General features: G+C 36.1%; 3 protein-coding genes and 1 pseudogene across 3 annotated transcripts; 2 read left to right on the forward strand and 2 right to left on the reverse strand.

The window, feature by feature from the left end:
- Positions 1-2,360: 2,360 nt before the first annotated feature.
- On the reverse strand, positions 2,361-6,370 carry LOC140973772 (uncharacterized). The gene is made up of 9 exons (XM_073436834.1): positions 5,847-6,370; positions 4,994-5,088; positions 4,574-4,653; positions 4,071-4,112; positions 3,838-3,965; positions 3,509-3,689; positions 3,217-3,395; positions 2,915-3,124; positions 2,361-2,842 (listed from the first exon to the last, which is right to left on the reverse strand). The coding sequence occupies exons 1-9, from the start codon at positions 6,272-6,274 to the stop codon at positions 2,545-2,547; spliced, it is 1,641 nt and encodes a 546-aa protein (XP_073292935.1). The 5' UTR covers positions 6,275-6,370; the 3' UTR covers positions 2,361-2,544.
- A 1,298-nt stretch (positions 6,371-7,668) lies between these two features.
- LOC140973773 (dnaJ protein ERDJ2A-like) lies at positions 7,669-13,082 on the forward strand. The gene is made up of 11 exons (XM_073436835.1): positions 7,669-7,901; positions 8,627-8,851; positions 8,947-9,042; positions 9,468-9,588; positions 9,689-9,795; positions 9,883-10,100; positions 10,317-10,494; positions 10,611-10,730; positions 11,526-11,612; positions 11,735-11,845; positions 12,054-13,082. The coding sequence occupies exons 2-11, from the start codon at positions 8,666-8,668 to the stop codon at positions 12,885-12,887; spliced, it is 2,058 nt and encodes a 685-aa protein (XP_073292936.1). The 5' UTR covers positions 7,669-7,901; positions 8,627-8,665; the 3' UTR covers positions 12,888-13,082.
- A 4,960-nt stretch (positions 13,083-18,042) lies between these two features.
- Positions 18,043-20,429, forward strand: LOC140972251 (small ribosomal subunit protein eS10z-like). The gene is made up of 5 exons (XM_073434700.1): positions 18,043-18,130; positions 18,247-18,295; positions 18,491-18,770; positions 19,607-19,742; positions 20,199-20,429. The coding sequence occupies exons 1-5, from the start codon at positions 18,128-18,130 to the stop codon at positions 20,262-20,264; spliced, it is 534 nt and encodes a 177-aa protein (XP_073290801.1). The 5' UTR covers positions 18,043-18,127; the 3' UTR covers positions 20,265-20,429.
- A 1,199-nt stretch (positions 20,430-21,628) lies between these two features.
- Positions 21,629-27,903, reverse strand: LOC140972567 (probable polygalacturonase; annotated as a pseudogene).
- Positions 27,904-27,971: the final 68 nt, after the last annotated feature.

A 27,971-nucleotide genomic window follows, 5' to 3' on the forward strand; every position in this document is an offset into this window, starting at 1 on the left:
CCCGTGAGACCGTCTCACACAAGTTTTTGCATTATAAGAATTGCATCTCACGTCCATGTGGAAATTCTTAAGAAAAACAGAAGTCCTAAAAAATATTAATAGACTAATATATCTTTCATTTTTTTAAAAATATCAAGCATATTTATCTCTATGTTAAAAAAACTCGGCCACATATACTCCATTTGTAAGAAATTTTATGTCTGATTTTTATAAACATGTGGTTTTAAATTCATTTAATTTTATATAATTGTTTATTCGTTTTTTTAAATTTTTATAGAGTGCTGATACATACAATTTGACACAATTTACATTGATATTTTCTACCGTTGCAACCACCACTTGATACTTATGGTTAAACTTGTATTGGAGCTATTTCTCGATGTATTCGAGATACGATTATTTCACATTGAAAAATAGTAATTTTTGGTGGCTATAACACAAATTTTAAAAGAGAAGGGATTCTAATTTCATGTAGGAGTTGGAGCAATTGTATCGTAAATGTGTAAGAATAAAGATAACTAGTGTAGGAATTAATATTGTTTGGGAACTTGGAATACTTTAAGTGTTTGCGAGAGCTTATTTTAAGCATTTTTTAACTTCGAGAAATTGGCCTTCGGTCCCCAACCGTCGTTTTTTTTTGTGTTCAGTCCCTGGGTACTTTTTTAGTACCATATTTCCACATGAAGTGTACCACATTTCCACATGAAATGTACCACATTTTGTATGACATAGTACCACAATTTTGTGGGTAGGGAGTGAACCCAAAGAAATATTTTGATTGGGGATTTTTCACCAACTTCCCCTTTTAACTTCTACATAAAATTTTTAAATATTTTATTGGCTAGAAGCCTAGAAGCTTAGAAACATTTTAAAAAACTAAACTCTATGTGTTGATCGTATCATCGGCAGGACAGAACTTCATTTTTTAAACAGTATAATATCACACTTTTATTTATTTGATCATTCTTCGACGAATAGATCAACACTCAATTAACCTACGATGATCTCCATGAATCCACCAGAATTTTAAATAGTAATGAGATGAAAAGGAATTAATTTACCTTAACCAAGAGTGATTCACTCACTAAAAAAAAGCAAAGAAAGATGAATGCAATTATTAGAATGAGAAAAAATTGTGGATTAAGAAGGATGGAAGGCATGCACTAGTGAGCTAGTTGGACTTCACACAATGTGGTGTTTCTACACCGTAAAAGAGCAAAGCAAAATTTCTTTAGCGTCGAATATATGTCATGTCTCAATCGTCAATCTCCTCAAACATTTAATGATCAATAATATTGTTTTTCGTGCAAAATATGTGGTTTCCATTTGGGAGTTTTGCGGAGGTTCTACTTTAATTGGGCGCTGAGAAACAGTTCATTCTCTGTCTTTTGTTGTTGTAGCTGAAGGGACATGGATCAACTTGCAGGAGGAGACCGATTAGTGGCTGGATGGTGGTGGGCACTTTTTAATTTCAAGACTTGTTGAGATGGTGTGATTTGATTTGTTGTGACAATGAATTTTGAAGGGCAATTAATCAACAATTTGATAATCATAACTAGAGCAGAATAAATAATTATAGGACATTTAGTAATGATTGACCGCATATAGTTTGTCTTTAACCAAAATCTATAATAGATTATAACTGTATAATTTAAATCGTATAATAGTTAAAACAATATGTTTTGATCCTCTTTTAATATATATAAATATAGTAGGTCTCTTTTGAGACGAGTCAACTCAGCCTGTTTATCAATAATAAGTAATATTTTTGACATAAAAAGTAATAATTTTTTATGAGTGATCCAAATGATATATGTGTTTCTTAAAATTGACTCACGAGACGATCTCACAAACATTTTTATGATAAAAATATTGCATCCCTGGACAAGAAAGACAATGATAGCATAAATATGACAAAAATTTATGTGAGACGGTTTCACGGGTCGTATTTTGTGAGACGGATATCTTATTTGGGTCATTCATGAAACAATATTACTTTTATGCTAAGAGTATTACTTTTTATTGTGAATATAGGTAGGGTTGTCCGTCTCACAGATAAAGATTCGTGAGACCATCTCACAAGAGATCTACTCCATAAATATACATTTTTTATGTTTTCTTTTTCTGTGATTCAAATTACATCAAAATCATATACTTGCATCAATGGATGTAATCATCACTCTCATGTAATTTAATATATATGCCCACGACTTTCGATGGGTATCAATGGGTGAGAAACAAATTATGAACTTTTTGAACAAAGTCGCGGAGAATTCCATTTTATAGTGGGGAAAAATATGTTGACCCCCCAAAAGACACTCAATTTCTTAGTGCTGAATAAAATGTCATCGGAGAGCCTATATTAGAAGTGATTAATTTTATATCAAGCACATATTATCCACACTTCGGACAAAAGCGTGACACCAAAAATTATAAACCGGAATATAAAAAAAAATCATAAACATTGGCCATTTCACCTAATCAAATTTATATTTTCCGAACTTGATTTTACAGAAAACGAAAATCACCAAACCAGTCCAAACACTAATCCGATCCTCCTCGAACCCATCGGACAGAGCCTGTTCTTGATGAACCAGAATACTGGTCCCCAACGTTGGCCACAAATAGCGGATCCCTCTGGTCAAAATTGTCCTCGTCACTAACCGAGCTAGAATTATTCGTCTCCTGTTCAACCCGTTCTAGTTCTTTTGTTAGATCATCCATGGTCTTTCTCAAAGTGGCTTTGTTCATCTTCCCTGGCTCTACCGTCGAGACACCCACCATGGTGATCTTGGGAAGGAAAGGCGATTTTCCTTTGTCTTTCTTTGTAGAGTTCCCATTTCTATACGTAAAAGTCGCAATCTTGAAAATCTTAAGAAAAAAAGAAAATTGACTTGAAGAGAATGGCGAAAACCTCGAATTGACTGTGCTTTGCTGGTTATGTTGCTTCAACCAGGGGTGACTAAACCAATCTCCAAAAGGGAACCGGAAATCCCGAAGAAGTGCTTGTTTGCCATCAGCATTAGATGATGATGTAGGGCTCGGAGGTTGAATTTCATCCCCGAAATTAGAATTGGATATTAGGTTACATGGTTCTTTAGCTCTCAAAAAAGAAGCTTCACTCCTGCAAAATATATTTGTAAAATTAGCAGGATAAACTCGTAAGGAAAATGCAATATCCTTACGAAATAATATTGTCGAATGGTAAGAAAGTACTTTTTCTCAAATGAGTCGACCATATAAGGGAATTTGGGCTGAATTCCAGTGGCTTTCCGCAACCATCTATTCCCTAGAAGAACTCTGTCTACAGCGTACAGAAGTTGAATCTCGGCGGCCTTTGATACGACACTCAACGGTATACCTGAATGGCCCATCTCATCCAGAACTTCCTGAACCTATCAAAAGCAGGGAAATTTCAACATAAACTAGAAACATGCATCAAAATATTTTCAGAATGTAATTTTGATAGTTTTAAGCAGTACACAACGGTAGACAGGAGTATTTGTACCTCTAAAGGCTCCAAATTGCTCTCTCCCATCTCTTCAATAGCTTCGGCAGAGAGGTTGTCATCACCAATGTCCCGTCGGCGTTGTAAATTCCGTGTCTGAATTAACGCATGGAAATGCTGATCTACCGATTCTTCAAGAATGTTATCGAGCATGGTTTTGTTGAAAAAGTACGGAGTGTACCTATAAAATAAGTATCATGAGTATCACAAAAAGAGAAAGGAACAAAATAATGAATTTGACCGAAGAAAGCTACCATGAGTTGCGAATACCAGAAATTCCTCGAGAAATTCACCCAATCAACACATATAGTATGCATCAATTAACTCACCACTTGATACCATCGTTTGTTGCTATGGCTATATCCAAGTTTTGAGCACTAAAAACAGGAACACCAACCATTTTCCTTTTCCCATCACCATTAGGTAAGGTCTTTAAGAGTTTATTGGCTTCCTTGACCTGAAGGAAGTGAATGATGGAAAATCAGACCAAGACAGCAAACTTGTCATTTGAAGGGTTTTTTTTTACCAGGTTTTGTCACGGAAAAGTTCCTAACACTCTAACCTGTCTCTCGTTCGGAACAAATTGAAACAAATCGGGCTTTTCCTGCGTATCACATGAATTAAGAGGAAATGTTAGGCTTAACAAAACGATATAAGGCACGATAAAATGAAAAGTTACATGCTACTATACATAAATATGGCTGCAACTCAAAATTCAAAGATCAAATGTAACCTCAAATTCCGATAAGGTCAAATTTGCAAGGAATGCCATCATTCAAAGCCATGTGTTTCGTGTCAAATTTTATACCTTAGCAGTCATGTTGGCTTGTATGACATCACAAATCATATTGAGCATATGGAAAAAATAAAAAAATAAACACAATTCACATGATATCAGTAGACGAATGACTGTCGTTGCTCATGTTATAATCACTAGAAGCAAACATTAAGTAGATTTTGTCTATCAGAAAGCACAGCGAAAAAATAAAAAAATGAAAGAACAAATAACAGATTAAGAATTCAAAATATAGTCAAAATTTGCCATGGGAATGAAAGAGATGGTACCTTAAAATGCTCATACGCAATGTCAAGACGGCACGCACCAACCACACCACTGGGTATATTTAGCTGTTTTACATAAGAAACTGGAGATATAATGAATTAGAATTTTGTCATCTCAATCCACCATCAATATCCTCACAAAAATCTGGAAAATAGGAGCTCACGAGCATTTGGAGAAATAGATATCTTATCAAACAAGTCGACAAAAGAATCGGATAAGAATCATAAATATTCACATTGGACACCAATCCAATATAAAAAACACCTATCAGAATAAAAAACGAACTATTTGACTAACTAGGAAAATCATAAAAAATTTGGCTTAAAATTTCAAAAAGGATAATCTTTCTATCAAACAGTGACCATTTTACAGAAAGAAAAACATGGTGAAAAAAAAAGGAAGATTATGCTACTAAATCATACCAGCATCACCAAGATCCATAAAGAAACGGAACACAGGGCCATTCCTTTCACCCTTGGTCACTGCTGCAAACATTTTCTTCAGCCACTCCGGTGTCCTATCAATAAGATTAACGGGATATATAAGTAATGAAAAAAAGCATGAAGCAACCCGAAAAATAAGCAATTTTGCAACATAGATAGGCCAGTAAATGCCGGTCTATCGAGAAAGAAAACAATGTAGGTGAAAACAAAGTTAAAGAATCAACCAATTCTAACTAATTAGGAACCTCAATATAATTAATAATTTAATATATTAAGGTGCTGCATTCGTAATTGTCGCAGCTACATGGATCAATTTTTACATACTTAAAGCAGCCATTAAATAGCAGTCATCCAGAATAATTGTCAAATTCAGTTTCAGGAATTGGTCATATCATCCACCCTTATTAGAATTTAGAATAAACAAGAGTAAAATAAACTGTATTCGAACCAACATGCTAACTCAGAACTTGGTGATTCAGTTATTTTTCCTTGAAGACATTTTAATCTCATTGTTTCCAAATTAAAGCACCGTGGAAAACTAGAATTCCGAATATAAATCAGACCTCGAACCCATCAAATTCAAGAGTAATTTGAAGGGGAGAACCAAACATTCTGACACAGTCACACGGGTAAATTCTAAAGCAAAAACGAAAAGGGTTCATATTTGCGCTTTCGAATCAATTTTCTTCTACAGAAACTTCAGAAACAATTTGCTTGAACGCATATGAAATTCACAGTGAAAGAAAAATTACAAAGGCCTGAATACTACAATCAAACAAAAAGGTTTCTTTTATGCTTTGTAAATTATGATAAGTCCAGACAAGACTTATACCTTCTGGATATAAAAGGGAGGTCAAAATGAGTGGAGACGGCCATTAAACCGGTGCCAGAAAGGTCACACATACTGAAAACCTGCCCAACAAAAGCAGGTCCGCCACCTCGTCCGGCTGAAATTCGAACTGTAGAAGGGAACCCAGAACCAGCATTTGAAGAAGGCGAGCTTTCGATTGCCGGGGACGAAGAAAAAGGGGTTTCTCTTGACTCAGCTGAGGAAAGCGAATCGGTCTGGGCTGAATCCGACTGGGAGACAAGTGATATTGGCGAGTCCGGAAGGAGGAAAGGGAGGTGAATTTTGGAAGAACGTGGCGGCAGATATGCAGGTTTGGGGGTGAGGAAAGATGATAGATTAGTGGCAGCCGTGTGGAGGAAGCGCGGAAGGTGGGTGGCGGGGCAGCGGCGGCGGTCTCCGGCCGAGGCCATGGGAGAAGAGTGGGGAAGCTGAAAGGAAATCTCGAGGCCAGATCTTTTATCGCTCTCAACAAATAAAACGTGTGTCCCCTCAGCGATTTTGCAAGAGAATATTAGGGTCGTCGTTTTTGGTTAAAACTGGTGGGGAGGACAATTTTTCTCACGAGAAAAACCTGAAATAAATCGTATTTAGCCATTTTCCAAAAATTCTCAAAACAAATGGTGATCCTCGAACTTATATTATTACTAATAATAATTTTTTTTAAATAATTAAGAAAAACTCAAATTCATAATATTCAAATCTCATTAATGATCTCGTCAGTAGTCACTTCATGTTAATTATATATTCTTATTTTTTTGTTATTAAAACTGTAAGTTACAAAATTTTGTATTGTTTAAGCAATATTAATATTTATATTTGTAATTGGATTATTGTATAATATTATTTAAGTGAATATAAATATATTTTTGGTTAATTAAACCGATATTTGAAACGGTGATATGAATAATGATTTAACTCATGTCAGGTCGTGGATGATGATGACAAATTCGGCCCACCTCGTTACCATTATCTGAAGCGAAAATGAGAACTATGATTAAGATTTAATGTCCACAAAATCGATTTGAGAACTTTCAAACCAATTAGATAGAACCGGGTATGATGACTGAATAGGAATCTAATCTCCGTTGGATTAAATAGGGAATCATCGATTAAAAATAATAGGGATGGGGAAAACATCTCGCCCCCATCCTGCCCCATTGCCATTCTTATATTTCGGACAAATTGAACGGTGAAAATTGAAAAAAAAAACATAATACCCATGTTTTTTTAGAATTTGGCATACGGCCTCTTGCAAATAGAGTAAACTAAATATCCGGACTCACGCAATACATCCAAAAATTTCATTGTTTTGGTAATATTATTTCCCTGTCATGTCAAATGTCAGTTATATTATTGCAGTGAAGAATTAATTGCTCAATGCCTTAATTCAGAAAACAGTGCGATCAACATGTTTTAATTAAAATATCTGACTTCCAAAATAAACACATTACTATATACTTTTATACGTTGTTTTTTTAAAAAATTATATTTGATAAATTAATTTATTTTAACATGGAGAAATTGGATTTTTTTTAAAAAAAAGCTAGCTAATCTTTAATTTCATTTAAGTCATTATTATATAATCTCATTATTTTAAAAATCATATTTTTATATCGGATGTGATTTAAAAAGACTCAAACTCGAGAATCGTGGCATTTTTTGGATATATGATGTCATAAAAAAACCATTTTACTAAACAAGATTTTACATACTATTGTTCATCTTTGACTAAATGGTAGCTCAGATTTTGTTATAAATTCTGTGCAATCTGTAGTGTCCTAACTAATAATAATAATAATAATAATAATAATAATAATAATAAGGCTAAACTGGGAGATTTCCAATGAGATTTCCGTCACAAATTTACACATTGACGAAAGATTACAGTTTTTCCAAGAATTACGAAATTGAGGTGGCAGTCACTCCATTCCAGACCCCCTCTTAAATCTTCGAACCATCTCACAGAAGACTGGCTTTTTTTTTTTCGTTTGCTGTAGGCTGAAACGAACGGAACTGTGATTAGATTTCAGTTTCGAGGTAATTTTCATCTTAAATTACGTGCCTTGCTCACTGTTGTTTGATCTATGACTGACTTTTCTTGCGGAATTTTTTGTGGGGTTCGAATGTTATTCTTGAATTTGAGTTGGTTTGTAATGGTCTTTAGTTTTATGGGTTTTACCGAGGGTTTTGTTTTTCCTTCTTGTGGGTTGGGTTGCGGGGTGAGGTTTATTGTCTTTGGTTTATTTTGGGTTTTATCTGGAATTCTAATGCTAAAAGATCCCATTTTTTTCAAGGGTTTTTTGTGTTGGTTTTGATGTGCTTTTAGTAATTGTTAATGCAATTATATTTCTGGATCGAGGTTTTCTTTTTGTTGGATTTGTAATATTTGTACGAATTTAATATGATTTCAATGTCTGGAATTGATGAACGAAGCCTGTGTCATGCATTATGATTTTAATGTCTGGAATTGATGAACGAAGGCCGTATCATGTATGTTGAGAAATAATAACAGAAAGACATTAACAGCTAACAGAACTCGAAGGTAAAAGCCATACTAGAGAATTAACAAAGGGCAGACTTGAATAGATACTGCCAGCTCAATCTGTCGGAAACCACCCCAAACATCCAGAAAGTTTGATTATTATCTTGTCACTTCATTGGTCATTTTTTTATGAAATTTTAGTTTTCTTAGGTGGTTTGACATGGTGTTTCTTGTTCTTGGATCTTAAGTCGGAGCATTCACTCTAAAACTTCAATTGCAGGTGTAGTTTTGGTATACAACACAGACATTGAGCATTCCGATGGCTGATTCTGAAGAAAATAATGCTCTATTTCCAATTTTTGTTTTGTCAATGATCGCTTTGCCTTTGGTGCCTTATACGATACTGAAGTTATTCCGTGCTGCCTCAAAGAAAACGAAGAGCATCCACTGTGATTGTTTTGACTGTGCTCGATCAGGGAAATATCGCAAATCGATTTTTAAACGGGTCTGTAGTTTGTTACTCAACTTGTATCTCTATTTTAACTAAGGATGTAATTAATAGTATTTTTTACCATCTGATTCACGTTTTTCCTTCCCCAGATTGCAAATGTATCAACATGTGGTAACTTCACTCTCGTGCTGCTATGGATCACTGTGGGAATTCTCGTTTATTACTTAAAGAACATTAGTCGTGAGGTATTCCGTTAACGTAATTTACATAGTTGTTGAGTTGCCACAATTGTCCCATTATTCTAGTAGGCTGCCCATCACTTGATTTTACATTTCGTGCAAAGCCAAGTTAATCTATTCGCTTTTCATGAATTGCAAGTTGGAGCAATTGTTGGTTGTACCAATTGCCACTATTGCCCTGTTTGGTTGCCTATTGGCAATGAGCCAAATGTAGTATTTGGATCATCGTACACTTGGAAGTTTTATATTACACAATCATTAACAGCTATAATTTATGGCTTAACTGAAAACGCTTTGTCCTACCAACAATATCTAAACTACTCTCATTATTCTATGGTTATAAACATGTTTTTTCCTACATGTTTTGAGTTTATGTTCACATGGGATTAATGATCTTCTCTCGATAATAATGCCACCATGTGGTAACTTAGGTTCAAGTCTTTGAACCATTCAGTATTCTTGGATTAGAGATTGGAGCTAAAGAATCTGAGATTAAGAAAGCATATAGGAAACTCTCCATTCAATACCACCCTGATAAGAACCCTGATCCAGGTTATTTATATTTTGTAATTTAGCATGCTATTTAGAGTTTAATCGATGACAAATTGAGACCTTCTTCAACATGTTAATATCAATAATTTCAATTTTGTAGCTGCTCACAAGTATTTTGTCGAGTCCATATCCAAAGCTTACCAGGCCCTGACCGATCCAATTTCCCGCGAAAATTTTGAAAAATATGGCCATCCTGATGGTAGGCAGGTATTGTAGCTAGAAAGATAAGCTTATCCAACTTCTATAAATAAAACTGAATGAAACAAAGCTGATACTAAATTATTTATGGCGCAGGGGTTTCAAATGGGAATCGCCCTTCCTCAGTTTCTTCTTAATATTGATGGTGCGTCAAGTGGTGTACTATTAATAGGTATAGTTGGAGTCTGTATATTGTTGCCACTTATGATGGCCGTTATATATCTTTCGAGATCTGCAAAATATACCGGAAATTATGTCAAGAATGACACACTGGGAGCCTATTTTCACTTGATAAAGCCTTCATTGGCCCCTAGGTATACATTTTTTTTGTTGCATTTATTTCTCGAGTACGATTCGTATTACATATGAAAATTTGTAAGGGTAATTTTTAATGTCTTAATTAACATGTCTCTTTTCACATGTAACGAAATTCACTTATAGTTATCATGTTTAATTATGCTTATTTGACTTATTAATACATGTCTATAAATAAAATCTCAGTTGTGGGATATGATGATTGTAATTTTCAGTAAAATCATGGAAATCTTCATAAAAGCTGCTGAATTTTTTGAGATTCCGGTTCGAAGAACCGATGATGAACCTCTTCACAAACTCTTTATGACTGTAAGAAGCGAGTTGAACCTAGACCTCAAAAATATAAAGAAGGAACAAGCAAAGTTCTGGAAGCAGCATCCGTCGCTTGTTAAGGTAAACGAGAACCTAAAGCCAATGTCCTAATGGAGAATTTTGTTTTGGTTTATAATTCAACAAGAGAAATATGTCTTTAAACTATTGAATTTACCTTTTCCTTCACCATTCTTCAGACAGAACTGTTGATTCAAGCACACTTGACTCGTGAAACGACATTATTATCCCCAGATTTGGAACGTGATTGCAAAAAGGTTCTGGAATTCGCACCTCGTCTTCTTGAAGAGCTGACCAAGGTCACCACTTTCGAAATATTTTTATTATAATATTTGGTTATCCCTGTAGGTTTAACGTTTTTGTACCTTTTACTCGCAAATGTATTTTCCAGCACCATGTCCCCAAATTACTCCCACCTGTTAAAACTTTCATGAAAGTGAAAATTTGATATATCCAAATCAATAAAAAAAAGAAATCTTTAATTGCATTATAATGGGTTCCTGACAATTTTCGATCCGGGTTGTTTGCTTAAAAAGTGGTAACTCATTAAAAGTTAGAAGATTTGCAATTAATACTTCAATACTGAGAGGGCATTTGAACGAACAATCTACTTCAAATTTTTTTTTTAAAGATGAATAATAGTTGTTAGGACTTTTAATTTTAAATTTAAATGCCTAAAACAGCTGAAATTAAGAAGCTTATGTATGTTGCTTTTAGGGCCTTTACTTCACGACCTTGATAAAAACCTCTTTTTTTTTACCTATTTTATCCAAATGTAAAATTATTTCTGTTTTTTTTTTTGGGTCAGAAAAAGTATTTAAAAAAGGTCCCGCCTAGTATATTACTGATCTAAGTTCGGTGTTTTGGTGTCCAAACTCTCCTCGAACCTTCTATGAAAGTGCTGGTCCCTATTGTACTATGTTGTGTCATTTACGAAATGATCACCCTAATTATTGGGAAATCGAGCTTAATTGTTATTTTCCTTCGGGATATTGAACTTTTTTTTGTTGTGTTTTTCAAATCGGTCGTATTTCTTCATATTCTGCGTGCCGATTGCCGGCCTCTTGACTATTGTAATCATTTTTGTCATGCAGATGGCGATCATCCCACGAACTTCTAAGGGGCAAGGCTGGCTTAGGCCTACCATAGGAGTTGTTGAACTTTCCCAGTGTATTGTTCAGGTGATGGCTGAAGTATGATTTTCAAGAATATGAAACATAACCATTTAAACGAATCCATTCATTCAATTCGGCTAACATTCTACCTCAAATTATATCAATTAATTGATGGGTCTATGATGTAGGCTGTTCCTCTTAGTGCAAGAAAGGCTGCAGGAGGTTCTGCTGATGGAATTGCACCTTTTTTACAGCTTCCACATTTTAATGAGGATATAATCAAGAAAATCACTCGGAAGGTAAATATGTCTGCCTCTCCCTTTTCTTCCTCACAGTAGAATTTTGTGTTGCATCTTCTTATGTTTAGACTCTCATGGGTGGCAAAGACTTATTTACATAATGTATTTGATACGTACTCCCAGTTTCATTGCAAGTGTAATTTTTTAAATATTTTACCTACTAAATTTTTGTAAATCTTGTTCTTTCCCTTGCACTTTTTTGCGGAAGGTGCGCACTTTCCAAGATTTTCAGGAAATGAATACTCAAGAACGATCCAAACTTCTGACTCAAGTGGCCGAAATATCGCTTCCTGAAGTGCAAGATGTGGAAAAGGTAATGGAACTGATTCCTTCAGTTACGATAGACGTTAAGTGCTGCACTGAAGGAGAGGATGGCGTACAAGAGGGTGACGTAGTCACTGTTCAAGCTTGGATCACCCTGAAACGATTGAATGGCTTGATTGGTGCCCTTCCCCACAGCCCACGTTATCCGTTCCACAAAGAAGAAAAATTCTGGTTTTTACTCGCTGATCCCAATACAAATACCGTGTGGTTCTCCCAGAAGGTCAGTTTTATGGATGACGTTGCTGCTATTAGCGCTGCTTCAACGGCAATCGAAGAAAGAATGGAGGTTCTCACGGCTAATCCAAGGGAAACAAGTGCTGCTATAAAGGAAGCGGTCCAGCGAGTTAAGAGCGGGTCTCGGCTTGCAATGGGTAAGTTTCTTGCCATGGCAGAAGGGAACTATAACTTGATGTGCTATTTGTTGTGCGATTCTTGGATCGGATGCGACAAAAAAGTGCCGTTAAAGCTGAAAGTTCTGAGACGGACACGAGCTGGGACCAGGGGTGGGCTGGTCGATGGAGGAGCAGTTCCGGAGGATGGGGTTGAAGAGGAAGAGGAGTCCGAAGAAGAGGAAGATGAGGATATCGATAGCGAGTACAGCGAAGATGAAGACGAGAAACAGAAATCAAAAGAGAAAGGTTCTTCGAAGGGAAAAGTAAATGGAAAAGGCAAAGAGTCATCGTCTAGTTCGGAGACTTCAGGTTCGGATGAGGAGTGAAATGCTGAAGTTTCTCAGAATACATTTTCCCATTCGCTAGATTTTCATTTAGAATTCACAAAAGAATACTTTTTAACATAGTTTTGATGATGAATATTTATTTTTCACCAAGTTTTGTTTTACCTTCCAAATCTGAAGGAAACAGTGATATTATTTTATAACAAACTAAACCAAAATTTTAGTAAATACTAGCAAAGCCAATGTTTAGTTCCAAAAATAAATAATAATAATGATAATAATTTAGTTGATATTTAACTGTTTTGGTTTTCTATGTATATTTTGTGGTTTGTTACAAACATGTGTTTGCTTTAATCTTTTATGTCATGTTTGTTATATGATAAAATTTAAATTAAATTACAGTTATCTTATGCAACTTCATATTTAATTTATTCTTAGTTTATCAATACTATACTTTTGAAGTTTTTATACTTTTTCTGTCTTTTCAAAATCTCTCCAAAAATAAAAACATAGAAAAAAGCTGAAAAAACGTCAGCGTTCATAAAAAAACTGACACAAAGTAGCATTTGATGATTTACAGCTATTAAAAAATACAAATGATTTTAAACCTTCAGGCAAAAGTTTGCGTGAGACGATCTCACGGGTCGTATTTTGTGAGACGGATCTCTTATTTGGGTTATCCATGAAAAAATATTGTTTTTATGCTAAGAGTATTACTTTTTATTGTGAATATATGTAGGGTTGACTCGTCTCACAGATAAAGATTTGTGAGATTGTCTCACAAGAGCCCTGCTCTAAACTTTAAGTACCTCCAAAAAAATAATTCAAACTTTAATCAACATTTATTTTCTTTCGTCAAATAGAAAGTAAACAAAATAGCGTGTATAAATATTAACATCACTCGGAGAATTATACGCAATACTCACTAGTTTTAAAAGTGTTTCTTTAAACGGGCTTTCTTGAGCTCTACCCTTACATATACAAAGTCTTCAATAGATGTTTCATGATGTGTATCGGTTAACTTTCGGTTACGCAACAATGTACAAACTATGCTAGTCAAATAAATCATATTGGGTAAATCTTGTATGACAAGTTCGTCCGAGAAAGTGTTAGTAAAGAATCGAACTTGTGATGTGAAAAATTACAATTTTAGCATTCTAAATTGATCTATTTTGAGTTTTAATCATATACTTTTCAATATTTGATTTTCATATAATAATTTGGATTTTTTGTTTTTATTTTCACCCGAAACCACTAAATCTATCAACTATTGGTTATTTGAAATCGATACTCTCCTACATGATTAATCTCTTTATTAAAAACCCCTAAAAACTCATGTTGGATAAGAATGTTACATGGATCAGGAAAACTTTCAGTTTCGTCGTGACCTCGAAATGAATGCCCTTGTTGCAACAAAACTCCAACAATCAAGCAATAAAACTCTGAAACAATAAATCAAAGCATTGAGACGGATACGATAATCATTCCACATTTTTTTTGATTGATTTGCAAAAACTGATTGAAATAGCCAATTGCGTGATTTTTTTCTCGCAAGTGCACGGTGCCATGTTTTAGTTATGATGAGTAGAGTGTCTTTCTTACAAGAATTGAAAATTTATGTTGACACTAGATATTTTAATTAAAATAATATCATCTTTATTTAGAAAATCAAGGCTTCATATTTCAATAAACTAAACTAAATTAAATAGTGAGGATTTGCAATGCGGCTTTGGGTACACAGTTCTGGATACAAGATTTTACTCAATCATCATTCGTGTGAGTCAAATCAATTTATAATATCACCTATTCAACTATATAGGCCAAGAAATCTTAAGTATTATTCACAATCTCTCCCAAATGTCGAGCAAATTTTACTATTCTAATGCCGACTTCAATATCTTTATAAAAATCGAGCAAAAAAAAATTTAATCAAAGTCTATGATTTTCTTTCAATAACTTCAAAGAAAATTGCAGACCTCAAATTCATGTCCCAATTCTCCTTGAATGTTTAGTGTTGTGTGGTTGAGTTTTCGAGGGTGAAAATAATGATGAAAAGTGTATCTATCTCCTTTAAATTCGGTCGTCATCTTTTATTTACACCATCTGCATCATTAAATGTCAAAAAATGATGCAGAAAGCCCAACATAGGTAGGTTTCGAGTCAAAATTCCCAAACGCTGATTTTTATGAAACCTCGGTGCTGGGACGTCTCTTGAAAATTTTCAACGCAAGTTTGTAAGATCCTGTAAATTATTATCCAGTAATTTAGTATTATTAGGCTGTGTTTGGTTGAAAGATAAAATAATGAAATGATTAAGAGATAAATGATAAAGAAAATGATTGAGGTAGAAAATGATAAAATAATATTATGTTTGGTATAATTATTAAGAATGAGATGATTTAGAATCTTTTGATGAATTAACTAAATTGCTCTTCTACTATTGCGACGGCGGGAGGACGACGGTGTAGTGGCCGGACGGAGGCGGCGGCGGTCGGCCGGCAGCGGAGGCGGCGGCAGTGACGGTCGGCCGGCCGGCCGGCGGCGGTGGGGATGGGCGGCGATGGTCTGTCGGCGGCAGCGGGAAGTGGTGGTGCGTTTTGATATAGAAGAAGGGTAAAATTGAAAAAATAAGATGGATTAAGAGTTGGATAAATAATCCTAGGGGAAAAGAAATATTATTTAATCACACATAATACAACCTAATCATTAATAAGAGGAATTGAGTTGGTTAAATAAAAATCGTACCAAACATTGGATTTGGTGGGTTTAACCTAATCACTCCAACCAAACGCACCCTTAGAATAATTATTAAGAGATTTAATTAAAATAAATATTTGTATCAAATAAATTTAAAAAAATGTGTTTAAAATATGTAATTTTGAATATCGGATATTTAAAACAATATAAAATTCATATACTCGTCCCTCCCTGCTCCAGAACCAGACCGCGCCGCCACTGAAAACGAGCTCCGACCACCGCCACAGATAGCTCAAGTCATCACCACCCCTGTAGCGACTTGAACCGAAGGAAATCGAGCCATAGAGCAGAGCCTAGCCCTTTTTATGCGAGAGTTCAAGCTCCGATTTGCTCGCAATTTCCGGCCATTTTTGTCGAGTCTCTCGATGAGTTTTAGTCCATGTTTAGATTGTTGATCGAATCCCTAAATGCTTCCTTGCTTTTCCTGCGAATTCCAGCCATTTTAGCCCCTTTACGACGCGATTCCGCCGAGTCTCCGGCGAGCCACCACGACGAGAATACCACTGTTCGTTTAAGCACCGATTCTTGGTAAATATTTGAGCTCGATTCCACATTTTGTGCGATATAGTAGGCTGCTGAAAATGGGACTTTTATTCGATTTAATTCGTTTTGTCGACTTTTTCGTATCATTATCGATAGTTAATAGCTTCAGATTTGATTTCTTGAGGAAATGTCCCGTGAATTGTATGCTTATTTGGAATTGTGTTTGCTTGTTCAGAACCTTATCGGCTTATTTGAACTTATGTTTATAGATTGTTGGATTGTTTATTGTCGATACTTGCACTTGACTGTTTATGAATTCAACTGCGTCGTTTTGAGTCATTTTTATTTTAAAGATATTTAAAATTTGTGATATGTTATATTCACGACGAGGAGATTAATGTCGAAATTTTTATAAACCATGAGGTCCATTTAAAATATTTTAAACCATTTAATTCTACACTTTTAATTTAATCAATATTGTTTTATAATTAACAGTATTCAGAGTAATCGAGCATCACAAGTTTTTACGAAACTATGGTGCTGGGGCTTTGAAAAATAAGTGATGGGGCTCTGGTCTTTTTGAACTATTGGCGCCTGGGCTCTCCCGCTGTTGATTTGTTTTTATTTTTTTTTTCCGCGTTTTTCTTTTTGTATTTTTGTCCATTTCCACATCTTTCTACCTTGAAAGTAAATAATGCTGAAATTCCTATCAAAGACGTAAATAAGTATCAAAACAAATAATTTTACTCGAAAACTAACATAAATCAAGTCAAATACATATAAGATATATGTGTTAAAATCGCACCTGATCTTGATTCATCAATGTTTCATATTTCATTCGAGTTTATGATATTTAGTGTCATGCTGACCACATGAATATTTAAATATCTCTATCATTTCGATTTTTTAATCATTGGCTAACAAAAGCCTCCCATAATACTTGTTTTTCATTAGATGTCTTGAAGAGATAGCGAGGCAAACAATATACGACATATTTTTCTATATTATACTCCAACGAATCACCGAATTTCTTAAACCGTGATGAATTTAACCGTCTAAATTTGGCTTATTCTAAATTTTCATTTTGGGAATTCATAGATTCAAGGTTGACAATGACATTTTTTAAAATGTGCCCCTCGAACTTGATCCCTAATGTTGGCATCATAAGCAAAAATTGAAATCCTTAGTCCAAGATTTGTCGATAGTTGTGAAAAATCAAATTCTTCAATCCTGACATCTCCAATGCTTTATTTTTTTTGGTTTTATAGATTTTCTTTTAAAAAATCTATGCATTATATACATGTTGATTTCCTAATGATTAATGAAATAAAAAAAATCAGATACCTTGAAAACTTAAAAATAGTAAGTTAAATTAGTCAATTGCTATAGAAAATCCACATACCTTAAAGTAAGGTTTAGAGGCATAGACGTCACTGATCAAAGGTAGTCGCCGGACGCTGGCAAATGCAAAGGCTGTCAAGCGGAGGTTCCTTTTTTCTTCTATCGTTTATTGTGGTTTTGTTCTTCTGTTTCAAAAAAATACCATTTGTTCTTAAAAAGTTAAATAATGCTTATCCATCCAAACTCTTAAACACGATTTTCAAAACGTCATAGAATCTTAAATGAGATATATTGTATACACAGAAGATGGTTGTTCGAACTCTAGTCTCTCTTACAGTAAGCGAAGATTATATCGCTCCAATTATCAAGATGGTGTCTCTACAAAGTTTTTTTTAAGGGAAATTTCAAACTGTAAAATTTGAAAAGAAAAATGCATATGCTCATAGATAACTTACATTTGAGGATCAAAATTGTTATTACATATTTATCATATTTTACTTATGACATGATAGGAACAGAAAATTATTTTTAATACATGGTTTTAAAAAAATGATATTATGGGCTTAGCCCAAATCATATTATAAAAGGCCAAGCTTCAAGCCCAAATATATAAATAAAAAATCTAAATAGTAGGGCTTCGTTTCGTTGTACTAATCGCACCCAGAATTCAGCTGCTCCTGCTGTCGAATTGCTCGGTAACCATGGTACTGTGCATATCCACAACCATTAATCTCTCGAAGTTTGTTTATTGTTTTACTATAATTTAATCATTTCCCTCTTTATTGATTTATATGTTATTTTCATTCAATTTCTCATTTAGATTATCCCAGAGAAGAACCGGAGAGAGATCTCGAAGTATCTTTTCCAAGGTCATATTAATATTGTGGTATTCTGGATTCTTGCATGTGTATAGAGATTTATGAATGCAATTATTAATTCTGAGGCGCATTTTGGCGTAGGTAAACGCATTTGTGTGTGCTTTTAATGTGAACGTTGTAGTTTTGATTTAAAGGCGTTGAATTTTGCTCATACTGTTTGTGATACCTTTTTTGGCATGTTTACAGAGGGTGTGTGCTATGCGAAGAAGGATTTTAATCTCGCAAAGCATCCAGAAATCGATGTTCCCAATCTCCAGGTGATTAAGCTTTTGCAGAGCTTCAAATCGAAGGAATACGTGCGGGAGACTTTCGCATGGATGCATTATTATTGGTATCTTACCAATGATGGAATTGAGTTCTTGCGCACGTACCTCAACCTGCCATCAGAGATTGTGCCTGCTACACTGAAGAAGTCTGCCAAGCCACTGGGCCGACCGATGGGTGGTCCCCCAGGAGATAGACCTCGGTGAGGATATATAAAGTTTACTCCTTGTGTGTGTTTGTTGTTCATTTTCGGTGGATCTGTATATTTTACCCAGCTAGGTAATTCCGACCACGTGAACGTTAACGGTGTCCATTGTATAAGTTTGTTGTTAATGGGTTATTGGATCTCTATACTTTGCTAAGTTAGGTGGTTTAGACTGTGTTTAGTTTACCGATGATAGAGTATCAATTTCACATGTTAATTTTGAATGGTTATGACAAAGGAGGCAAGAGAGGTGGTTGCCCCCCTCTCAAACAAATAAATATGTTGCGCTATTACACGTTTTTCATAAAAGTTGAATTTCACGACCTTAATATTTTGAATCATCTCCTTTGGTTCGATCTCCACCCTGAATTCTGTGTGAGATCCTGAATAGAATCATGGCGCTTGCGGTACTCAATGACATCAAATTGGTGATTGTTTTCATGCATCTGATTGTTTGTTGGGTTGTAGATTCTGGATGTCTATGTTACTGTGATATGTGTTATTCATACATGAGGATTGACCATATTCTCAATTGATGATACTGGAAATAGTATTTGGCTGTATGTTTGTCATTTGTGTCTGCTGTTCAATAAGATCTAGTTTTTACTTTAATGATCAAAATCATATATTAGGTGTATTTTGCTCTTTTATTGTAACTTCGGTGTGAATTTGGGCTGTCATAAATTGTTAAGCTCTTTTGTCTTCTGTTCTCTCGATGCTGAAGGAGTTACTGCATTTCGTTTTTATCTTTTGTGGGGGGCGTGCAATTTGTTAATTACGATCTTCTTTATACATTTTTTAGTGATTATGTGCTGTTTTTTTTAATGGCATAGTGGACCTCCAAGATTTGAGGGTGACAGACCTAGGTTTGGTGATAGAGATGGCTACCGCGGCGGTCCACGAGGGCCACCAGGTGAATTTGATGGTGATAAGGGTGGTGCACCGGCTGACTACCAACCTGCCTTCAGGGTAACTTTTCTGTCATTAACTTTTTTTCTCAATCAGGAATAAGTTCCATTTGTATTCTGCCTTCCTCTTGTTTTGACGAGAGTTTGTGAGTTCTGTGTTTACTGTATCTGTTTGAGATCATGATTAACTCTTTAGAAAATCATGACCGCATGACCTAGCTTTTTAAGTTCAGCAATTCTATATTTGAGATGATAAAATCAGGTGTTAAAGAATATTCTTGTATATCTTCGGAACATCGTCCCCAAAAAAATGTGTTTTTTAATTGATTCACACAAGAAACATTTTAATGTTTAATTCTCAAGGGCTTGAGAATTCTCTTATTTCTTCAATTTACAAGTTTTTGTTCTTTGTGTTCTGAATCCTTCAGCATGTTTTGTATGAAAACATAAACATAAGAAGGGGACAAAAGTGCATTAATATCCATCCTAAAAACACTGACTTTCTTCCTCAATGCAGGGTGTCGGCGGACGTCCTGGATTTGGCCGAGGTTCTGGTGGCTTTAGTGGGGCGCCTCCTAGTTAACTTGTCTAGGTTTTCGGTTCTCATAGGTTTTGCCTTTTGGAAATTCAGATGTCATTGTCAATTAGAACTTGAACGAACTTTTTTCATCAAGAAAACCTTAATGTCCTGCGGTGTTGTCTACAATTTTGTGCATCTCTTATCATTATCAAATTGTGTTATTTGGAAGATTGGAGTAATTCCGGTTCCTATAAATGGCCCGGTGTATTTTTGTAACCGCGTTCGGTGATCCGTGATTCTTGTCATCCCACTTGTGTTGCAACGTCTCATTTGCATCAAAATGTCGTCCATTTTGTAGTAGTTAAATTTAATTAATTTATTATTTTCATAAGTTTTAAGTTTTAAAATTTTCAATGTCAATCAATAGATGTTTTTAAATGACTAAATTTTTTTTTTTCCTATAAAAAAAAAATGACTAAATTTTTTTTCCCAAGTATTACTTAAATCTGTCTGGTTTTACTTTTTCCATGATAGTGGGGCTTCCGTTTTACTAGCTCTGTAATTTTCCATCGATTTGAGCTTTAGTTCTCACCGTGGTATCTATTTCTCTACTCCTGTCTTGTGTATTTGGTTTTGGTGGTGGAGGTTGCTGGGTGTCTCGGTCTCGTGGGAAAATTAACGATATCTTGATTCAGCAACAAGACCGTGTTTCTTAAATAACAAGATTGTTTCATGCCATAATGGTTGAAAATCATGGATGTGGCTGATATAATTGTGTGTTCATTTTTGGAGCTAGGGGAAGATTGACAGTATAATATTAGTGAAACCATGGGATTATCATCCATGTTTGTCTAAGTTTGTAGCGGCAGAGGTTGGGACTCAACCCTGCCGTACACCATGAAGATATTATCTTGTAGAGAGTTGGTCTCATGTGACACCGTCTCACGGATCTTAATCTGTGAGACGGGTCAACCCTACCCATATTCACAATAAAAAGTAATACTCTTAGCATAAAAAGTGATACTTTTTCATGTATAACTCAAATAATAGATCCATCTCACAAATACGACCCGTGAGACCGTCTCACGCAAGTTTTTGCCCATATTGTAATGCTTGAAGATTGGGGTAACCTCGGGCTGTTAATCGTTTCCGGATGGCTATGTCGTATATATTCCGGATTTTGGTTTTTGTAGCTTCAAGTCGGTAGTTTTCGAACTACTGTGGGTTTTCAAGGTTGTTTTGTTGTGGACTGTGTATAGGGCGGAGTGGGGGTTTGGTTCTACTTTGGAACTCAAAGTGGGAAGTGGATACACAGTATATTTAATGGCTTTTCATTTATAAATCACAAATTTCAACAATATATAATTTTTTTTAGGAACCAAAAAAATTAAAATACTACTTATAAAATGTTTATATGCACACACACATATATAATAATCACTATGAGGACATAAAATTCACTGATGTTCAGAAACACAATCGATCTCAAAAAGCGTTAAATCAAAACACAGAAACTCGGAATTCTTGAGCTCAAATGGCACTCAGAATCCAAGAAAATCACACACTAATAGAACATGTCTTCAACTCAACATTATCAATATCCAGCTTATCGGCAGGGAAACCACACTCAACCTTCTTATCTTGCAACAAACCACAGGGCTTCGGGCTCACATCATTCGACGTACCGCTGATATCCGTACAATTCCAGGGCAACTTTTTCGGTTTCTCAGCAAAAAAACTGGATTTCTTCTTAGCCATCACAATTGTGACATTAGAAATGCAGATACCCGTAAAGGGATGCTCCTTGATCCCGGCAAGATTCCCAGCTATAGTTACGTTCTTTCCGACCATATCGATATAATTTATGTTTTTTATCACTGGAAAAGCCTTAGGGTCGTACCCTTCATCGGGGTGCGAACCATATGAACCAGTCATCCAGAAAGCATACTTCATTGTGTTCATGTTCATGTTCCTGACATAAATATCTTTCACATAGGCTCCTCTTCCAGGGGCGGTTTTGATCCGAACACCAGACTGTGAGTTAATGGCATAGATTTCTTCCGCTCGAACGTCCTGGATTCCCCCGNCTGAGACCACTCGACCGATCTCATCCACTTTCAAATTCGTGTAAAAGTTGCTAATTCTATTTTCTAATAGAGTAGTTAGTTCTGCAGCTCGGGGAGAGAGTTCCATAATTCCATTGACAACTAGATAGAAGGGAGAATGCCACGATAAAAGAGTTCTTTACGAACAGACTAGAAGACATAGTTGATTAGATCCAGAGTCTGCAAAATCTCTTCGCAGACCCAACTCCTGGGACCATGCATGACCATGTCATAATAGTAATCGGTAAGAAGGCTCGGGTTTTGAGCTGCTTCGTCTCCAATTACAAATCGAAGAAGGTCAGGCATTTTCCATTGCGGAGTGAATTGCTTACCGCTTTTCAGCACGCAATCCTGGTATAACTGACATAGGGTATCAAATAGCTGCTCTAACTCAGGTGGAGCGCTTTCGGCGTCCGACCTAGTTGAAGAGCTATTTTCCGAAAACGATACGGGGAACCGCCCATCCGAGTGCCGGATCTGGATATCGGTCGAGTGCATAAAGCGGATATCGGTGGGGGTCGGATTCGCTCCCTCAAATATAGTTAACCTTCGTTCCATAACTAAAACTCCATTTTGCAGTTTCCGCTCTTCCTCTAAAAATGAAGAGAGACTTGGTCCAACCAAGAAAAGCATGGGACTTTTTGGGCGTAAGATGCTTTTTATTCTCCTACGATATTTCTAGTTGGATGAAAACAGCGCTCCTAAATGAGATGAGGCCTCTCCTTACAATTCAAGAGTTAAGAAAGATAAGAGCCTTTCTTTTTAGAATAAATATAGGAAGGAGATCTTACTTCTTAGAAGGAGATGAGCTACCTAACAAGACCAATCAGATCATTTTCAGTCCATCGCTCATAAAGAACCAATAATCTTTCCGAATTCTGGCAGTAAACTAAGCCCAAAAGAATGGCTTTTATCCTAAAGAAGCAAGGCCCTTGCGTGTTAGACGCTACCATTTTCTTGCTTGTGCATGCCAACTTCCAATTTCAATCTAATAGAAAAGATAGGTCTCCCGCTAGTGCTCTAGTGATGCGGCCTCGCTAGCTTTCTGATAAATAAGATGAAACTCTATAAAATGAAAGTAATCACACGACTATCTATATAAAAAAGAACTAAACCGCGGGACCAAAAGAAAGATTGATAACTGATGTCAGGTAAGGGATACCGCCACCAGAGAAGCCTGCCGTTGAGCCGGCTTACTATTCAAAAAACCTCTTCCTTGCAAGCAAGATCGTCATCATAGATAGACCCCTCGATATCAACTAACCTCTTGTTCTCCTGGCTCAACGAAATGAGCTTGTGCGTCGAATCTCCGGACTCGAAAGAACGATGTCCCGTTTCCAAACACACACTTTACTTCAAGACCCGGGATAAAATCCTTCTTACTGTCCTCAGCCCCCCTAACCCGACGACTGCCCCACTTTGGTGTTCACGTGGCATTGTAAACAACCTCTTGCAAGCAACCTGGTTATGTCATACCCATATCAAATCAAAAAGGTAACAAGGTTTTTGAACCCCTCGTAGCCTTAGCTATAGCGACTTTTGGCAAAGAAGCCATCGAGCTGAGAGAGATCCTCTCTGCTCTTCCAACTCGATCTTCGGCGGGATCGAATGCTTTCCCGGTAGAGGTTGCTTGCAATATCGGCTAACTCAAATGAAATAGAGACATACATTCTTCTTCCTAAACCTGAACAGCAAGCAGTTCTTGACGGAAAGATCCAATCTTCTAAATTTCGATTCTTTTTGAGTCACTTTCATGACTTCACACAAACCTAATCACGCAATCGAAGTGTTAGCATTTTGCAAGCTCACGTTTCAGAGGGATTAGCTATCTCAAAGCACGTGCCCCCTCTTACCAAAGCTGTCATCCGAAAGGCTTGTTCTCACTATAAACTACGCAATTAGCTGTTCGAGCCAGCAACACAAGAGGAGACAGATAAAAAAGAAATGGACAAGACTGGTTAAAGAATAGAAATTGAGTACGGGCGTCATGTACCTCACCGATGATGCGATGCTATGCGACGACAGAGACATAGAGGCGGGACGTTGCACTATCAAGACTAGGGAGGGAAGAGTGAAAGCTTCAGTTCCTTCCCGAGAACATAGAGTACCTTGCCCGTCAGAGTATAATGTGTCTCAACAGGCTCGGTTCGGGACTATGTGAAGCAGTTCACAACCGTCGATGTTGGACGTCACCGAGATGGGGGAGAAGGATCGACTCTTCTTCTCATGGACTCAAAAAGATATGTTAGCGACCGGGCGAAAGGTTGGAATTTATTTAGTAGGGCTTGGGGTCCTATTCCCATACTCCGTTCCAATATGAAAATATCAATCCGATCATTGCGATAAGCATTCCGCTATACCATAGCGGGCAAACCGAACGAGTCACTCCCTAGTCCATTAAAGAGCAGACGTTGATAGTCCACTCGGATGGGTACACCCCCCAAACATTATGAAGGGTTCAAAAGCAAGCCCCTAAAGTTCTGCATAAACGAAAAAGCACCTTTATGATCCTCCTTTCGACCCAGGCAAGATTCCCCAGCTATATAGTTACGTTTTTCCCAACCATATTGATATAATTTATGCTATTTATCACCGAAATAGCCTTAGGTTCCTAGCTCTTTCATCAGGGTGCGAACCATATGAACCAGTCATCCAGAAAGCATACTTCATTATGTTCATGTTCATGTTCCTGATCACGTAGATATCTTTCACATAGGATCCTCTTCCAAGGGCGGTTTTAATCCTAACCCCTGACTGCGAGTTAATAGCATAGATTTCTTCTGCTCGAACATCCTGGATTCCACCGGACATTTCGCTCCCATGTGCGATGACAGCACTATCCGGTGAAATGCAAGTAAATTGTCTTATGTTCAAGTGTTTCGTTGGCATCCTGAATTTTATACCGTATTCGTCCCAACCGCTCTTGACCACTATATAGTCAACTCCCGACACGACGAGCTGTCTCTTATACGAGTGTTGGTGCAAGAATCTGAAACAAAATATAGCTTATTAGCCGTGCGGATCAGTAAAGACGTGATCTCACTCAGAATTCTCAAAGGGGATTTGAATCAACCTGGATTGACCCCATCAGTGTTTGGAGAATCAACTGGTGCAAGGATCGTTAGCTTCTCGATGATGACATCCCTACAAATCGTTTGGATGTTTAGAATGCAATTTAGAAAACGTGATTTTATGACATTTGAGACGAGATCAATCACGAAAAGAAGTATGTACCTACCGTATGTAGGATGAACATGCCATGCATGATGGAGAATGGATCAATGTTAAATCAGAAATTTGGACTTGATTTTAAAAAAGAATTTCAATGAGTTATGCCTGGTGCTATTAAGTTACTTGCTCTTAACCATTCCCTCCTGCAACCACTTACTTTCGCTTTTCAATAATGGAATTTTTTTTTTATCTATTTAATACCAGGAAATGTGATTTTTCATATGCTTATTTGTATCTTTGCCATTTTGTTGTTCTATATATATATTGTCAGTTTTCGGTTTTAATAGGTGTTATCTTTATTTTTTTGCCATTTTTGTCCTCTTTATCTGATATGGCGTTGATGTGATACCAATAAGGCACTCATGTGTGTAGTGTAACGTCAGCATTAATGGTGAAAAATAAATAACATTTCTAAAAAAAAAAAAAGTTCCAAGATTTAAACCTAAATTTGATGTTATAACAAAGAAACAAAATGACACAAAATCATCTACAACATTTCCTGGAACATTATATGTCATATCAATAAAATTGATTGTAACATATATCAAACTGCATCATAATTCATACAAGTAAAATCTCTACACATGGAAATGTTACAAAATGTTGTAGAAGATTTTTTCCCAACATACATAACCAAAAACACAAATTTTCAATTAATTCAAGTGAGAGTTCAAAACTAAACCTAAATAAATAAAAATATATATATAAAGGGCCTCTATTATAATGTGATTTTCCACATTTTTAAAACTTCCCACGACTTCTCAAAACTTGTTTCCTATTTATGATATATGCATTTTTTTAAATTGTCATTAATTTTCTTTACAACTTATTAAAATTTCGAAAGAAACGAAATACAACGTATGTACTGTACACGTTAGTTTTTATATGAATCTATCAAAGGAATTCAAATGTTCTTCTATAAATGCTTTTTCTTTACATAAGTACAGCATCTTTGTCCAATTAAAGAGTGAAATGACTGATGAGACTGAACGACCCCGTCAACATTCTCCCCGGCGGCACAACTAGCTGAGCCCGCCGTCGAATGCAACCTTGCTGAGATTAGCAATGGGGGCATTAAAGACCATTGTGTTCGACGTTTTCCCATCTCCTTTACCTCCAAAATCTGCCAAACTTGCGTTCACTACAAGAAAAAAGGCCTACGACAACGGTTTTTCACCGTTGTCGTAGGCCTTTTAAAACCGTTGTTAGAAGCCCTGTGGTTAAAGGGTGTGCTCAAAGACAACGGTGAAAAACCGTTGTCGTAGACGTCTAAAGACGACGGTGAAAAACCGTTGTCGTAGGTATACAAAACCGTTGTTAAAGATCATGTGGTTAAAGAATTCGCTAAAGGACGTTGTTGTAGTTACAATTTGCGACGGTTTTTAAACAACCGTCGCAAATAAATTTGCGACGGAAATCATCGTTCCCGTCGCTAAAATTAGCGACAGTCGTAATTAAAATAGTCGCTAAAGAGCGACGGTTTTATACACCGTCGCTAAATTTAGCGACGGTATTAAGAACTGTCGCTTTATTTAACCGTCGCTAATTATAGATTGGCGACGGTTTAATAAAACCGTCGCTAAATGTAGCGACTGTTATACAAAAACCGTCGCTAAATTAGCGACCGTTTTTGGAAAACCGTCGCTATATCTACATCGGCGACAATTTTACTTCTAGAAATGATGGTGGCTCATACCAAATAGATGGATTTAAATGTAAACAACATTTTCTAGCTAGCAGATGAGCTAACTCATTTGCCTGTTTGCGAACCAAAGAAATAGAAAATTGACTCTCCTGTCTTATCAGCTCTCTACAGCTTCCAATTATATCTCCAAACTCTGAAAAGTCATCTGCATACATTTTAACTGCATCAACGACACCTTTACAATCAGTTTCAAAGATGACTCTATGTAAGCTCAATTCTGTAACCCGGTTAATAGCTTCTAAAAGCCCCATACTTGGTAAACCTTCTGTGAAGGCAGTTCTAGTGGCCATAAACTGCCCTTTATCATCGCGAATAACCATGCCAAAGCCTATTACTCTCTGATCCTTAAAGAAGGCTACATCAACATTGCACTTTACAAACGTTGGTGGTGGTAATTTCCAGTGAACTTCGTCATTCTCATTGAGGACACCAGTGTGAGGATGCTGGTTTTGAGCATTAAATTGGGATCGTGCTTTAGCTTCATTCCACTCACATTCCACTCACATAGAAATGAATAACCAGAGGTAGTAGCTTGAGCAGCAGGTAGGATAGAATCATTCCACAATTTATTATTCCTCTATTTCCATACACTCCACAATATCATAGCAATCTTACCAACTATGGTTTCATTTGAGACAAAGAGTCCATATCGTTCTCTCATTTCACCGTCCCATCGAATAAAATTTTTTATTTTATTTTTATATATTATATAATATGATAATTATATAA

This window comes from Primulina huaijiensis, chromosome 3 (assembly GCF_012295235.1).
Source record: "Primulina huaijiensis isolate GDHJ02 chromosome 3, ASM1229523v2, whole genome shotgun sequence".
Lineage (NCBI taxonomy): Eukaryota > Viridiplantae > Streptophyta > Magnoliopsida > Lamiales > Gesneriaceae > Primulina > Primulina huaijiensis.